This window comes from Leptidea sinapis, chromosome 12 (assembly GCF_905404315.1).
Source record: "Leptidea sinapis chromosome 12, ilLepSina1.1, whole genome shotgun sequence".
NCBI lineage: Eukaryota > Metazoa > Arthropoda > Insecta > Lepidoptera > Pieridae > Leptidea > Leptidea sinapis.
The window spans coordinates 3,834,194-3,852,337 of record NC_066276.1 but is presented as its reverse complement, the minus strand read 5'-3'; the positions used below and the strand labels follow the sequence as shown (position 1 = coordinate 3,852,337).

Here is an 18,144-nt window from a genome sequence, read left to right as displayed (position 1 = left end):
GGGTGCTTGAGCTAGAACTGCTGGCGATCTACCTCAAAAATTGTTAGCCTACGATCGGCTTCAAGTATAAACAATTTGTTATGTTTTTAAAGCTAACACTCAATTCTAGGACACTCACTTCTCCACAACAACAAAGCAAAGATTTTATGACGATACGTCACTCGAACGGTTAGCTTAGTTGGCAGAGCACTGGCACGGAACGCCAGAGGTGGTGGGGTCGAGTCCCGCATCGTTCATAAAATGTTGTTTTAAAATTTTATTTGTGGCTTCAAGTATGTGTCATGAAGGATTGTCGTCTAGGTAGAGTGTCACGAGGACAATGACATTAGTTTTGCGCACAATAATTTGCATTTTTAAATGCATATTTTTCATATGCTCTAAAATGTCAATGAAAAAACTCATAATTATACAAACTAGCGAGTTTATTGGTTTTTACAAGAGTTACTTCGGATGTAGAATCTGCATGTCCTGAGCATACTTTTCAAAATCTGTGAATAGCTCTATATCGGATTTTTTTCCCGAGATCAACTCAAAAAGCACTCGCGATCGACCATTTGAGCACCCCTGTTGTTGAAATAATTCAAATATTGATCAATAAGATTGCTATTCACTATTAGTCACCAGCCGTACTGTTGTATTAAATAATAATTATCAAATTTATCAAGTTTACTTAGAACTTGATTGATGATATTTGAATTTGTTTTGTGGTACTCTACCTTTTGGTTACTGTTTTCCCAAGCCGGAGCTCATAACAAATGAATTAGTATTCAGTCCTAGATTCTGGAGAGGGAATCACATGGATCATAAACCAAATTATACTCTGAGATTATACCACAATGGTCCGACATGATGGCAACGCTCCCTGGCTTAAAACGTCAAATTTCGAAAGGGCTAAATAACAATGGTAGAATAATGATTAAAGGCATGCACATTTTAATTATTTCAGATTTAAATTAAAAAAATCTTTTATGTTAAGATCTTGTGTTAGTCAGAAAACTAATTATGCTTTTTATGTTATATATTTTTGGCCACATATATTAAATTTTGCTTTTGTGTTTTACAGGCATACGTAAGAAAAACCTGTGTTGAAAAGGATCTTTCCTTCATTATTGTGATAAGGAACCCTTAAAATATTCTCTTAAAATATATTTTGAGCTGAAATATAGTATATTACAAGTTAGTTAGTTTAACAACCTTTATAGATGTATAATAAAATGATTTAGGAGCAAAACAACCAACCGTTCTTACTCAACACAATTTTCCTTGCCATTTGGCTCTTATTTTTATAAAGCTTTCGACTTAGAATTCAATTAATTTTTACATCGATAGGTAACTATGTTTAATTGGACATGAAAGAGGAGGTCGCTTTATTCATTAGAAGTATTTCAAACTTATAAGTCTTAATTAAAAGTTCGAAGGCGTCTATGATTTCACGTTCCACGTTTACTGGGATATGGAAGATTGTTTTCAAAGTAATGTTGTGCATTATATGTTGATGTGCTGCGTAAAGTTCTGCTTCAAGTGTCTGTATATAGGTCACGTTTATAACTAGTATTAAATCCTGAGAGGTACATTTTCAATTAAATTTTAGCTGTTTTCTGGTTCATGTATATGTATGAAAGGCATCATCATCGTCATCAGCCGGAATACGTCCATTGCTGGACAAAGGCAAAGATTTCCACTACGACCGGTCCTGCGTGCCCTAACCCAATGTATTCCGGCGATCTTGATCGTCGGTCCATTTTACCTACAAACACTGCGTCTTCCAGTTCGTTCGAGGACCTTACTGCCCCAACAGCCATCTGTCCGTCGAACTATGTGCCCTGCCCACTGCCACTTCAGTTCCGCAATCATTTGGCATAAAAGGCATTTATTGGCATAAAAAGTATTTTCTCTCACAATAATTCAAAATGGATTCCTTTAGAATTCTCTTTGATGTAATATACTAGGTCCTACTACCGAAACATGGCGCTCTGAAAGAGAAGAAGCGGAGCAAAAAACTCTCCCAGCATTCTTTTTTGAGCTTTCTTTAATAAAATATACAATATTGGACTGTCATTGCTATTGCTATAAAAATAATCAGGCTGTCAAATCACTTAGATATTCAGCTGTGGAGTAGTAAGATTTACGACAGAGTAATTTTTTAATAAAACATTTAAATTGATTTATAGACAATTCCTGAACAGTGGCAGGGGCTTAATTATAAAATTGTATACATTTACCTACCCTAAAAGCTATTATGTATGTATCTTATGAGGCCTACTAGAATAAGTTGCAAACTATCCCTTATTTCAAGTGTTATAATAATGAAAATCACTATTAAGAGCGTAAAGTGTATGTAGAATTTTAGGTGATCACTTGTGTGGTCTCTTATTGCATTAAGAAGGGGTTCTACGTTACCAGGTCTTCCAAATGACCTTTATATTAGTGTCCCTGAGGGCTCGGACACAATATGCCTACGGTAAGGCGCCGGCCATCTTGCAATGTCACTGTTTCTGTTTTATATTTCATTCGTCTTCTTAGTACCAATAGAAGAATAACTTCTTTTTCAATTTTTGTCCATTTATCTGAATAAGCATCTTCGAGAACACTGAGTGGGAAATATTGAGATTGGATTTTTTTCACTTAAAAAGTGATTGTCAGAGAATATTTGCAAATATCCTGGGTTGGATTTATTATTTTGTATATAGGTTATTTGATATTAGGTATTTAAGTGTAAATTGAAATATTAGGTATTAAAACGCTTCTGAAGTAATTTTTTCGATTGTTGAGATCACTATCATTATTGTTTGTGTAAAAGTAACGGAATATAATTTAAATGCAAGTGACGAAATAAAGAACTAAACACACACACAAAACCAAAAACAAATTAACAGTATTTGAAGCTCCAAGCCACTAATCGACATCAATAAGTATCAAAAATGCACAGCCAATCTTCATAAATAACACGAGACTACCTGTAGCAAATATCGTGTGCTGAATAAATCATTTGATTTGAAACAAATTACCCTCGTGGATAGACCGATATCACGCGCCTGATCGACCCAGTTATAGATAAAACCAACAAACCTGACACAACAAGCCCTTCAATATGTTTTTATATTGAGGAACTTCTGCGCGCCATTTTGTCTGTGTAGATTTCAAAAACTTTTGTATTTGGAAAAATTACGAACTGATAGAAACACAAATAAAAACAATACACACAAAGGGTATAAAGGCCAAATGCATAACAGGCATTCATTTTCTCAAAATTGATTCCTTTAGAATTTTTTTTCATGTCATTTCTAATATACTAGACACTACTACCGCTTCGGAAACAAATGACGCTCTGAGAGTGAAGCGGTGCAAGAAACTCTCTCGGCATTCTTTTTTGAGTTTTTTTTTAAATCAAATATACAATGTAATAAGTTGCATACTTATTATATTTAGTTCAAATATTTTTTTAATCTTTATTATTTTTAATTAAATCTCAAATAGGATTTTCTTGTAAATGCTATTGGTGAAAGCGCAGTGTGCCGTCAAAGACTTGTTATACATAATTAATATTACAGTTCCTAGATATTTTCGGTGGTAAGCGATATTTTAAATTTTGTTTTGATTTTATATTGTAGCTTTAACAAATCCACCATTAGATTTATTAAAGCGTAAACAGTCCAAAAATAGACGCGTTTCTGATGCCATTAGATGACGAGTTTTTTGTGTCCCAAACCCTTGATTTTATTTCTGCTGAACTTAAAGAAGTTAAAGCTATAAGGTTATATGATAATTAATTTAATTTTTTATTTTATTAAATTTTTTATCTCATATGAATTTGTAAAACTAAAAATAATCTCTAAATATAAGAAAATATAATTTAATTGGAAATACTACATCGTATGTTTTTTTCTGTTTTAAATAATAAATTTAAATGTTTTAAATAATAATTAATTTAAAGATATTATAATATACCTCAACATTGATAATTATATCAAAGTTAAGGCTCTGTTACATTTTTAAAATAGAAAAACAATAAAATCTTAAGCTAAATTATAAAAAATAACGACGAAATAATAAAAAAACAAGTTGTGGGAGTTACTGTGTCTCTCCTTAATGATTTGTACCACTTTGTTTGGATATTTAACGTCTCTTGGAGCTAGAAAAAAAGCGGCCAAGTGCGAGTCGGACTTGCCCATGAAGGGTTCCGTAGCAGCAAGTAATATTAAATGAAAGGCGTAGTCCCTGACTCATGGAAGTCAGCCCTTGTCCATCCGATCCAAAAAAAAGGAGACAGTTCGGATCCGGCAAACTACAGGCCTATTGCTATTACCTCCCTGCTCTCCAAGATCATGGAGCACAATTAACCGCCAGCTCTTGGTATACCTTCAGGGTCACAAGTTGATCAACGACCGGCAGTACGGCTTTCGACATGGTCGATCGACTGGCGATCTTCCGGTATACCTAACACATAGATGGGCGGCGGCTATTGAAAGCAAGGTTAGCCTGGATATAGCAAAGGCCTTTGATCGTGAATGGCACAAGCCGCTTCTCTCAAACCTTCCATCATTTGGGCTTCCCGAGATATTATGTAAGTGGACCGCCAGCTTCCTCACTGGGCGCAGCATACCGGGCATTGTCGACGGTTATTGCTCCAATCCCAAGCCCGTGAACGCTAGAGTGCCCCAAGGCTGTGTGCTATCTCCCACGCTGTTTCTTCTGCATATCAATGATATGTTGGACACCTCCAACATACATTTACATACCGGACACATATTTTACCACTTTGGAAGTGTCTCTCGCGTTTCAAACTATTCAGTTTAGTAAAAAAAATGATGATATCATTTTTGAAGACCTATTCATAGATGGGTTTGACACGTATGGGTGTGATGAAAAAAAATTTTGAGTTTAAGTTCTAAGTACCCCTAAAATTTATTGTTTTTTCTTCTATTTTCGTGCGTAAAAATCTTAATGCGGTGTACAGAATACATCTACTTAGCAAGTTCCAACCGAAGAGTTCTTATAGTTTCGGAAAAAAGTGCCTGTGACATACGGACGAATAGACAGACAGACATGACGAACGTGTAAGAGATCATTTTTTTCCATTTGGTTACGGAACCCTAAAAATACTTCATCTAGTGCACTTTTTCAAGTGTTTTTGCAAAGGCACCAGACAATACTTATACTAAGTATATTTTTGCTTTTGGTCAATTATTTTATAAGTCACAGAATGTTTATAAAATTTAATAAGTTTCAGCATAGTTATTACCTATTAAAGGTCCTACACTTCCACGTTATTGAATGTCGTATATTAAAGCACATAAACTTGGAGACTCGGTGTAATCCTCGAAAACGTTGGCTTCATAATGATACCCTGCAATCTAGTGGTCACTGGAATAATTGCGTTTTCGGAAATATGTATTCTAATTGTGCTATATTATAATATAGTATTTTCTTTGATAAACGTGACTGTTACACATTTAAATAAAACACTTTTTAAAGGATTAAAACGCCTGTAATTGTTTAATCACTTAACACCAGGTAACCCGTACACTCGTTTTACCTCTTTTTCCATAAAAAAATGTTTACTATAAAATGAAGGACTTCTTGATTTTTTATATCATAAATTGATCTACAATTTTGATTTCTTACGTGAAAGATGTCAGCGATGATATCCTATCCTATCCTATTTTAAGGTTTGGTAGTATTTAAAAGTAATTTGATAGCAACCTTTACCAAAATACTTTAAACAGTTCTTTTGAATTTTCCATTGGAAATTTATTGGAATTACGCATGGATTTACGCATGAGTGAAAGTCGAAACAAATTAACCTCATGTTTATTTTTAATTAAAAGCACAAAACACATTTCAAAACATTTAATTACAATACCAAATATACATAAACAAGATTTAAAAATGTATAAAAACATTGCGAGTCAGTTTTTAAAACTACGATTTCAAAATTAAACCGTCTGTAAATGCAGTTAACTATTTGTTGACCGCGAATTATATAAGTGTACTTAATCACAAAATATGTTGACATTTTACCGTTTCAAATCCTGAATACATTTCATGCTTATTTGAGCTTCATATTTCATTTAAATGTCGCGCAATGTTTCAAAAGGCTCATAGAATGATTTTTTAAAGTACCATTACTGCATTTCACATAATTTAATGGTTGGTTTAGTGGGAACAAAACAGTATCAGTGAGAAACATGTATGTAGAAAATTCAATGCCCAACGATGGTTGTTCTAACATGACAATCAAAATTACTTTATTGTAACTAAATTTCAAAATTTTTGAAGTGTAATTTAGTTAATAAATCATTTATTTCAGATATATGGCCCATAAAAAATGCATGTTGAAAAAAAAATACGGGTTGCACTACAATGCCGGCAGAAGTGAAAACTTGAACATTAACGTTGTGCATTTTTGAATATATTGGGAATAATTTCGCACGAATTGCTTTATTTATCAGAATACAATTTACTAGCAGTTATGTGGTTAAAAACAATGTTCAGTAATTGCACTATCGTACACAATAATTTAACACTTCAGAAGTAAGTATTTAACTACATTTATCCATAATTTCAACGGCTGTCTTACGAATTTTCGGTCAGGCCATGTCCTGACGCGATTTTATACTTTTATATCAATCCCAAGAAAATTCCTCAACACCGCTAAAGATTTTTCACTTCAAAAGATACAATTTATATTATTTGCATATTATTTGTCCATTATAACGAATTTAAATTAACCTTAAATAACATAATATCATAGGACAACACTTCATTGATATCAAATATAATTTCAGTTTTTAATATAAATAGGTTGTAAGTTAGGTCAGCGCTATTTATTAAATTCTAATGTCTTTTTATGTGATCCATAAAGGACGCGGCCTTACTTCTTACATAAATTGTAAATTTTAAATAAAAAAAAAATCACAAATTCACCTGATATGTCATACCCATAACAATGCAGTACCGTTCAGAATTGTTAACCAAACTCAGAAACCAAACAATTTTTTTTTAAATTAAAATAAGGGACAAGACGAGTAGGACGTTCAGCTGATGGTAATTGATGCACCCTGCCTAGTACAATGCAATGCAGTTCAGAATTCTTGAAAAACCAAAAAATTCGCAGCGGCATTACAACTGGGCTCGTCACTTTGAGACATAAGTTGTCTATTCTCATTCGCCCAGTAATTTCACTAAGTGCGGCGCCCTTCAGACCGAAACAGTAATAATTACACATTACTGCTTCACGGCAGAAATAGCCGCCGTTGTAGTATCTATAATCTAGCCGGCATCCGGTGCAAAGGAGCCTCCCATTGGAATAGCTTCGGTCTTTGATGCCCTAAATCAATATTGATCACACATTATTGGGCTGTCCATTCCAATACACGCTAGTATGTTCCAAGTTTATTGTGTGGACTATAAATATAAATACCAATTTTAATTCTATCATAACGTAGTCAATCAATATGTAATTTGGTCTCGCATTCGCGAATCTAAAAACGAAATTCTCAGTGTATGCTCTGAGCACCCAGAGAATCCTATACTCCAGTACAGGCTTTCGGTGCATCGTGACATTAGCCGGAAATAGTTTTATCAGTAAATTACCTTTTGTACGGACCCCCCTTTAGGGAAATTTTAGTTTTAAGTTATTTTATTAAGTACTATCATGTATAATAATTTTATTGTAACATCTTATTCTATTTTATTCAATTTATTGTTATGGGTCTTACATGTCAGAAATAAATGACACATTATTATTAATACTATTCAAGATTAATATATCTATTATGAATAGTTTTAAGTTCTAACTTTACATGTTTGAAGTACATACAACGCTGGTGTATGATTTTAATTACATTTAGAAAATCTCCTTACAAAATTGTTGTATTTTCATGAAAGCGTCTTTATACGACAGTCTATATTCATATAGTCGTCTGCTTTTCAATGCACCAGACGTAATTAATATTGAAAGATGTTTTGAATATCTTAGTTTCTCTATTTAACATGTTTGCGAGTAAAAAGTTTAAATGAATAATTTTGTAGTACTTTCATAAATCTCTGGTACTACTGGTCCGATTTGAATGATTCTTTTAGTGTTGGGTAGTCCATTTATCGAGGAAGGCTATAGGCTATGTTTTTTTTTTCAAAATTAGGGATCCGTAATAAAATTGCTATTTTGTAACACAAGGTGTAAAATCGAAAACCTATTTTTGCGTGCGCTGCAAAAACTATTGACAATAGAACAAAATGATGTACAGGCTATAATATAGGCAATATTTTATTACTTATAAAACTATCGCGTGAATTATACTTTATATGGCAAAACAACGTTTGCCGGGTCAGCTATGTCATATAAAATCTTCAAGTTAAGAGCATACTCCCAAGTAAAGGACCAGCAGCTCATTTGTTTATTTCCATTTACAGCGTCACAATTTATATATACATATAAATAAAATTGGAGTGTCTGTTTGTAATATTGAAATAACCGTCTTTTACTACATGCACATATATGTGTACATATATATACGGTACATACATATAATTTTTTTACAATTTTTGTCTGTCTGTCTGTGTGTTTGTTACGGGTAATCTCTGAAATAGCTGGACCTAATATGAATGGATGTAATAAGGAGTAACTTGGATTATTTTTGAAAAATTCTTTTATTTTAGAAAAATAAAGTAATGTTGCAATGTCGAAGAAACGGTCTAACTCTAAAAATAATTTATTTGGCAAAACAACGTTTGCTGGGTCAGCTAGTATACAATATGAAGTAGAAAAATAAGGACAAATCTCATTACAGTACATGATAACCATTGCAGTAGATATAATATATTTAATTTCTTGACCCCTCGTCTAACGGATGTCCATGTGTGGTTGCCTTACCATTAGAGCATCTCACATCTCATATCACGTGAGCCTCTTTCTAGTCTGCCCCCCTTTTATATGAAAAAAAAAAATAACGGATTGTACTCCGGGAGTCCTGGCAGAAGTGAAAACTTGACCATTAATGTTGTGAATATTTTGGAATGGTTAGGGAATAATTTCGCACTACTTACTTTATTTATCAGTATAAAAGTACTAGCATTTATGTGGTTAAGTACAATTTTCATTTATTGCGTATCGTATACAAAAATTACAATTTATATTACATAAAAAATTTACACTTCAGAACTTGTACAATTTATTTTGCTTATTTTACATTTAACAGTTTGTCTCTCATAAAAATCTAGTTTCATGTATAATTTCAACAATTCCTTCACCATTTTTATTACCAGCATCATCATCGCCAATCTCTCAAACGGATGCAATAGGTTTTTGGTAGCTGAAGTAAGACGCGAACAATTTTGATTCGAATCTATTTAAATGTTTAATAAAGACCGCATCAACAATAGTTTTGTATTTCGTTGTGCGATAGCGATCATTTAATGTCTCACTAATTTTCGATCAGCCAAGTGTCCTAACGCGAGTTTAACATTTTATACCCACCCCAAGAAAAGTGCCCAATGCCGCTAAAGAAGGTTTCACTTCAAAAGTAAAAGCGTCGAATTAACATAACAAATGAGATCGAAAAATGAAAACTCAATGGTACGTTACTGACGAGGATCAAAGCTTGGAAGTTACTGTTGTGAGAGTCAATGGTTCCAACTAATATGGAAGTTATATATCTGAAAATTTTTACAAATTTACCCAAAACAAAAGCCTACTAACGCATCCTTATTAACTCAGGATAAATTGTGAGCCTTTATTAACCTTGGATTAATAAATCCAAAAATAACTGGGATTAATTATTCATCAATATCGACTTAAGTGGCTCTTTACCCAACTCTTTTCTCTGCATTATTTTCGTACATTGTTACAATTAGAAAGACTAAAGTGGAATACATAATTATATCAAGCGTTTTTCCCAACTTTCATGGTCAAGACAATCAATTCAGAAAATTTTCAAATCACGTCGAAGTAACTTTCACTAATATTTCGCATAATTAGTGTTTGTGTCTACTAGTTACAAGAAATGTCTGTTAGTATTAAAAATACTGATAGCTACAGCCGAATTTTCACAAGGAAAAAAATTAATTTATAAAAATTGTTAACGTTATTTATTAATACGGCTTTACTCTCGAATTATCGGTGTTGGTACCGACTCATTACGGTCGGACGTCATTAGGGTAAGCGTTGTGGGTTCACGATAATGTCTCGTCTCATTCTGCGGACTTGTGCCTGTAGTGCGCGGCTGGACAGGGCGGGGGGCGCGGGGTGCGCAGGCGGTGATGACGAGCACGGTATCACTGACACTGTGTCACTATTGGTGTCCACGGGTCCACAAAATGTACTCATAATGTCACGTATGGTCAATGGTCAATAATCACTGTCAATTTAGTAGTACTCACACCGATAATACGTTAGTAAAGCTGTATTAATAAATAAAGAAAGAAATTATTGCCAATAATGAAGGTGCTTCGATATGCGAGATACATACAGTAAAAGAAACGAGCTAAATGTGTGCTGTCCCGATCTGCGGGTGAAAAGGACAGAAACATTATTTTCACTGAGGAAAACATTTCCATGATTGAAGAGTACAACAAGCAAAATGTCAAAGTGTTTGCTCTTATCTCCAACAAAACTTACCAATGGATCGGATCTGTGCAACATGGTCATCATCCTTTGTCAGTTATGGTTTGATGGGGGGTGTCTTATCAAAGAGTCACAAATTAATAAAAAAAAATATTTTTTGCATTATATTAAATGTTTCGTGGCTTGTGCACTTTTCTAAACACCCAATGTTTACCAGTAGGAGGCTCCTTTGCACAGGATGCTGGCTAGATTATGGGTACCACAACGGCGCCTATTTCTGCCGTGAAGCAGTAATGTGTAAGCAATACTGTGTTTCGGTTTGAAGGGCGCCGTAGCTAGTGAAATTACTGGGCAAATGAGAATTAACATCTTATGTCTCAAGGTGTCGAGCGCAATTGTGGTGCCGCTCAGAATTTTTGGGTTTTTCAAGAATCCTGAGCGGCACTGCATTGTAATGGGCAGGGCGTATCAGTTACCATCAGCTGAACGTCCTGCTCATCTCGTTCCTTATTTTCATAATAAAAAACCACTAATTCAGTTACGCGTTTATGTACTCCCGCCATTATTCTCATAAAAACCATACAGCTTGAGTAATGTTGCATTCACATCATTTGTAAAGACGCAAAATGAGCTTTGAACTTCGCTGGCTTCATTTAAATATAACTTCGTGACATCAAATGGTACTGTAAAAATTTCTGGGTTATTTTTCGAGGGATATTTTTCATGTTGGCAGACGGGCTTACCTGAGTCCCATACATCATCATTAAGCTTTGTTTATTTAAATCATATATGCTTTTATGGCCCATTTTTGCTTTCTCGTCGAGATTTATATCATATGTAAGTAATTGGAAAATTTTAATCTATATTTGAGACAAATAGTATTACCCGCCGCGATGGCAAGCGTCCTGATGGAAGGGCGCTGGTGTGGGACGCGACTTGCGTCAAATTTCTGGCTCCTTCTCATGTCCAAGTTACGTTAGTTAGAGCTGGGGCTGCTACTTCGACTGCCGAAGACAGCAAACGTCGCAAATATTATGTCGGTCTCAGTGAGTTTATTTTCTAAGCCTTTTTTTTATGGAATAGGAGGACAAACGAGCGTACAGGTCACCTGGTGTTAAGTGATCACCGCCGCCCACATTCTCTTGCAACACCAGAGGAATCACAAGAGCGTTGCCGGCCTTTAAGGAAGGTGTACGCGCTGTGCCCACCCCAGAATACGAAGGGCAGCCCGAGCGAGAGTGCTCGGGGAGGGATTCTCCGGCTCTGGTAGAGCCGGTACCCTCCTAGGGTAATATCTTATTACGGACCGCTCTTATAATATTTTGTTGGGGGAGGAGGGATGGCCTCCGGTCCTCGACACTAACCTATGCGAAACATAGCGGCATATAAAAAACTGAAATAATAATATAATACTTTTTAATTTAAGTTATTTGTAAGTTAAATTTAAGTTTAACTGTTATATTATAACATAAAAAATCAACTTGATTTGATCCAAATTGATAAAGACTACTAATATTATTAAGTTGACCAAAACTCCTCATTTAAAAATAAAAATGAAATGTATCCAAATGACTACGTCAAGTAATATGTTTTACCAATTCTACAATTATTAGTATTCGTTCAATTAAAGTTATAGAAATACAATAAAAGCTTCAAAATCATTCAATAAAGGTATTAAATATAGAAATATTAAATAGCGGACTGTAAAGGATGACCTACAAAAGTGGAATACTGTTATCGTTTTAATTAATTCGTTCTGAGCCGACATTCAAATTGTTAAATTAAATTCTCGTGTTTAAATAAAAGTTTTAATTTCATTTATCTATGTCAGTCCGACATGATTGGCAAATTAATATGAATGCGAAAGGGATTTGTGTTACCATGTCGCCTATTTCCAAATAGATGCAACCTATGAGATGATCCGTTTCTGTGTTACAGTGGTAACGCAGTAAGTTTAGTGATAGGACCTGTAGACAGACGCGTAGATGCAAACGCGATCTTCCGAGTCTACTCGAAGCCGAAGATTAGACAGGTCCTTTCAAAATATTTGTATCCGTCATATCTTAAACATGTGCATGTGGTATTGCAACAGAATAGCTCATCTCCTCCCGTAGGTGTTGTAAGAGGTGAATTAGGGAGACAGAGAACGGAGGATGGGCAGAAGACTCCTTCCGAGAGAGCAGCACCATCTACTGCGATTGCCAACCCGCCTATTCCTTCCGTCTGAAATGATGATATCTTAAACTTGCTATGTTGCTCGGTCAAGCGTCTCTGCAAGAAATCATAACGCCGGCTGCGCCATTGGTGGTGGTGTACGAAGTTTAAGTTGGAGTGTATTTCCCGAATGTTGTAAAAGTCCGCGTTGTCCTCAACAGAATGCTACTGGGCTGCCCGAGCGAGAATGGTCGGGGCAGTGACTTTGGCATATAGTACAGATAAGCCTAAATACAATACAATACAATACCTACAATAGAAGCACGTATGTGGCGTACCACGAGTAACAAACCCGTAAAATCTTTACGTTTTAGCAACGGATGTGAAACAAAATATTTGTTTTACCTCAGCAGTTTTTATGTGTCTTATTTGCAAAGTATCTTAAAAATATAAAATATTTTGCAAAGCTGATTCTTCTGGCTTTATTAAGGAGTGTTTAAGTTTTCTAACAACAAATTTTATATTGGCACTAACTTTAATATGGTTTTTTGTGTTTGAAATAGTTTGAAATATTCTTCCGTCGAATGTTCCTAACAGGCCTTGCGAACAGCTCCGTGAGAAGAGTGTACAAGTCGATAACTATATCTGTACTCGGTGCATTGGTATTGCATATATTGATGATTTTAGTGAGGACAAGCTAGGAGAAATCTAGTCCGCTGTATATGCGTTTCATTTATCAAGCTGTATTTGGGGTCGTGAATTCGGCATTTTCTCGAGAAGATGTGAAATGTTTGTTACATCGTACCTACTCCTCTTTCTTTTCCCGTTCCTCCTAGTTGCGTTACAGTTCATCTTGGATTGGATTGGTAACTTTAAGCCTTGAGGACCACGATTTCTGTATATACCTATCAACATATCATCTATCTATTCCATTGGAGGAGGTGCAAAGTTAGTGGCTCTACATCTATACAAATGCGATAAGTTTCTCGCCATTCAGTTGTGGCTTTGAGTACTTGTGGAGATTTTAATAACATTGCAATATATACTTTTTTAACAGCAATTACTATCATAGTTCTAAATTTATTCATTACGGCTATGAAATACGATTACTACTCTAACTGCAAACATAATATTAATATTCTAAAAGCCTTTCTGTATCAAGTTTCAGAATAATTCACTCTCGGAATTCGCAACTATTTGCAGATTTGGCAAGACTCGATACCTACTCGTATAGACGCCAACGTTTTGAATGATAAATTGCGGAAAAAATGATAACGTGTATGAGCTCAATCCGTAAAGATATTCTGGACATTCACGCTCATTAGTCAGCAGTTCCACTCGGCGGGAAACGTCATTAATCAATTGGTTTTTATTTAACGCTGCCTCGGCGGAAATGTGCAAATAACTGTCGGGGCTTTTTGTGACGTGTGTAAGAGTACATTTACTTTTTTGATTGCCAGACAAACAACAATTTCGATATAAATTCAGTGTGTTATAATAATACTGATGACTAGAAGTACGAGCTGTGATTTTTATCTTCTCGTATGTACTAAAGATTCAGGACGAACTATTTATGTGATATTTCTTTTACGAAAAAAACAATACGTGTAGATGTTTTTACGAGAGGCATAAAAATATCTTGTAATTGCGAAATGTTCTATTAAACTTTGCTAATAATTGAAACTAAAATGCCGGATTGCGTAGTAAAACTTTGTAAAAATAATGCTAAAAGACACTGGGATCACATAATTTTCATGAGTAAGTATTTATTATTTTGTTAATTTCGATGTGAAATAACACGAAGCGTATGTTACAAAATTTGAAAGATGCAATTTCGTGTCAAGATGCCGCGCACACAAGCATCTAATAGTTGCCGTAATAAAAAAGCTATTGTAAATAGGTAGTGCGTTATCTAATTTGACCGCAGCAGACACCAATCCTTAATCTAAGCTTGTAAATGAAGCTTTTTATTTGAAATCATGTTAAGAATTTCCAAATTAGATAAATTTAAGGATCAAAACAAATTGTATGTGCTGTTTACGTGATTTGTTTTTTAATATTTCATTGTTAGACATACTATCTATATAATATTTATTTTGATGCCAGCTCGTTTGAATTATTGCTCGGAAAACTAGGACGCAATCTAGTTGCTCATGAAGTTGATTTTATCGATGTGAATCTGAAAGGGTTACGCGGTGAACTTATTTGCGCGAAGAAATATGTGTAGGCATTACGATACCAGTTAAATATTTCTACAACCTACTATAGGACATTGATCTATTGAAATTTTCAGTAAGATCTTTCCGACATCGAATATATAAGCCATCACCAACAGGTTCTTACCCAGTTAGGCAAGGCAGAAAGATCAAAAGGAGAAGGTAAGGAAAGTATACTACAATATCACTCATCTTGTACCTTTCTTTCTTTTCTTTTTGATTAGAAAATGTGACGAGACAAGTAAGCGTTACATTAATTTCATTTGGAAACAAAATTTATGAACTATGCCAGTGAACCAACCGTTCGGGTGACGTCACGTTCATAAATCTTGATAACTCTTGCTAAGCTCTCAGGTTGTGGCTTCACCAACAGGTTCTACTTTCCTTTTAGTAAGCGTTCCCTTGACGATAAGTGATACACCATGCATGGTGCCGCTCAGGATTCTTGTATCGCAATAGTGCTCGAGATCGCTTTGAGAAAAATAACATATAAGTATTTGTGCACTAGAAAGATCCTTTATCCTATACATAATAAGGGAAAGCGATCCCGTGTTGAGTGTTGGAATATTTTTACAGTTATATATGGCAGAAAGCAGTAAAGTTTTTCAAATATTAAACATTTATCTTGTTGTAAACCAGATAAAGTTGTTATTTAAGTAATATTTTTTACTGACATTATCAATTTAGAGGGACTCAGATTAGACAATGTCCCATAAGAATTTTAATTACGGTTGTGGAGGTCATACATTTATTAAATAGAAGGTTATTTAAATTCAAAAATTACAGACTTTGTAATAAAAGAGAAAATTAATTGTGATTTAATTGAGAGTGTACTGACCCTTTCATAACTCGTTTTTAAGTTGAAAATCACTATGAATTTTTTATAATTAATAAATTGGGCCAAATTCAAGGACTGGTCTGCGCTGCGCTCCAACAGTGAGTGACTAACATACGCTTCGTGTTATTTTACATTGAAATTAATAAAATACAAAATACTTACTGATGATGATGAATGATGCCAGGAAATGAGTAAGTGTGACGAATAAAAAATGCATGTCACCGAAATGAAAATGTTGCGTTGGTTTGGAGGTGTTACTCGGTCAGATAGAGTTCAGAAGGAGTATATCCGAGGTACACTTAAAATTGCAGCTATACATCATGAAATGCAGAAAGGCCGATTATGCTGGTATGGGCATGTAATGCGTAGGGACGAACACCACATGAAGATGCTAGGCCTAACGCCAGTAATGACCCAAGATCGCAAACAGTGGCGAGGAAGGACCTACAGGAGGTCCGGCCCCAAATAGGGATTGTGCAAGGGGAATATAAACTACTTACTGATATGTGATCCAGTGCCATTCTTATTTCTTGTTGCATTATTTCTACAAAGTTTTACTACGCAACCCGGCATTTTAGTTTCAATTATTAGCAAAGATTAACAGAACATGTGGCACGTCAACGTCACACATTGTTCCAGACTGGCTCGAGTACTCCCACTTGGGTTTACTACTAGTTGTCACACTTTGCGACTACTAATCCTAGATTGGTGTGCTATTGTTTTGGGAAGCATACTCACGATATATTCTGCTGATTTTGTCTCCACTGTGACAAAATATTTAATCCTATTTTTTATTGTTTCAGGTTACTTTTGGCACATAACAGACTTCCACTACGACCCGTTGTATACTCCACATGGCGACACTAGAAGACGTAGGTACAAAATAATATAAAAGTAAATAAAGTTAGTTGATATACACTCCGCGCGTTGCAATAGGGAAGGAACCATGTCAAACTAACGCCTGCGTTACCTGATATCAGCAATATTAGTCGTCAGTATGCAAGCCGTAGATAGAAGAGGAACAATAGGTGTGTCATTAAAATGACAATAATTGTGTGACAGAGACAGATAAATTAGATTGGTATTGAGAGTAAGCGAGATACACTACAATATCTACTACCCCTTTCGCGGATGCGATTTTATTGTTAAAAGGCATAAAAGGCATTTATTTTCTCAAAATTGATTCCTTTTGAATTCTTTTTGATGTAATTTCTTATATACTAGATACTACTACCGCTTAGGAAATAAATGGCGCTCTAAAAGAGAAGAAGCGGTGCAAGAAAACCTCCCAGCATTTTTTTTGCGCTCTTTTTAATCTAATATATAATATGGTATTGTTATTGCTATTCCTATGAAATAATCAAAATCTAGTCCCATGCTGTCGGATCACTTAGATATTCAGCTGTGAAGTAGTAGGATTTACGACAGAGCCTTTTCTAATAAAACATTTAAATTTATTTATGATGAACAGTGGCTGGGACTTTATTATAAAAGTGTATACATTTACCCTTAAAGCTATTATGTATCTTATGAAGCCTACTAGAAATAGTTATTTAGATCCAGTTCATCGGCTCCCCACTAACAAGTAATGGTAAAATACTATTTAATTTAAGTTCAAATTTAATAAATTCTGATTATTTATACGTAATTAACTGATTTGGTGTGAATTCAGATGTTATTTAAAATGAGGATGTCGACGTCGAGAGACGTCGTTGTATATTAAATTGTACAAATAGTTCAGAACGAAAACATGAAAACATAACACACGTTACAGACTATTGCTATCTCATTTACATATGCTGACAGCGAATCTAGTGTTCATCTTCTATCTACGATGCAAACGGTATAATTCAGTCACATTGGCTATAACTATAAAGACATACTATTTACATACCTTTTGGGCTTATTATTGTAACAAATAACATCTAACCGTTGTAACAATTGGAACAAAGTTTGTAAAATTGTAAAATTTGTAAATTGTAAAATTGTAACAAAGAATATCTAACCGTTCTTATGTGCTTGAAAATGTCAAGCGACTACATGTGAAGGGGAAATTGGAACAGACACCGCATTTGGAAGAGGTGCACAGATATTGTGACTAAGTACAAAGTAGTTTTTTGAGTTGTGAGTTTTGTGATGTAGGCCTGGACTGCTTGCGTCACTGATGGCGGCCTGTGATGAAGCAGTATAATTTATATTTTATAACTACATATAGAATGTGTGATACCCGACATCAATTAATGCTTTTGTCTTCGTGGATCTAATATACTCGTATTGACACGAGAGTGGGTCAGGGATTGGAAATAATACTCCGCTTATAGGAACGAGTCTTTATTTGCGTTCACTTTTTCTGAACTTGCACTTCGCCGGTC

General features: G+C 34.7%; 1 protein-coding gene across 3 annotated transcripts in view; it reads left to right on the top strand.

The window, feature by feature from the left end:
- The window catches only part of LOC126967124 (acid sphingomyelinase-like phosphodiesterase 3a), a 148,566-nt gene that overhangs the window by 93,818 nt on the left and 36,604 nt on the right, over positions 1–18,144 (top strand). For 2 of the 3 annotated variants that reach the window (XM_050811545.1, XM_050811544.1), the window contains exon 3: positions 16,576–16,644. In XM_050811545.1, coding sequence (XP_050667502.1) covers positions 16,576–16,644 — 69 coding nt within the window. Of the gene's footprint in view, positions 1–14,071; positions 14,148–16,575; positions 16,645–18,144 lie in introns of those variants that run through there. The other variant, XM_050811546.1, reaches the window with a different exon arrangement.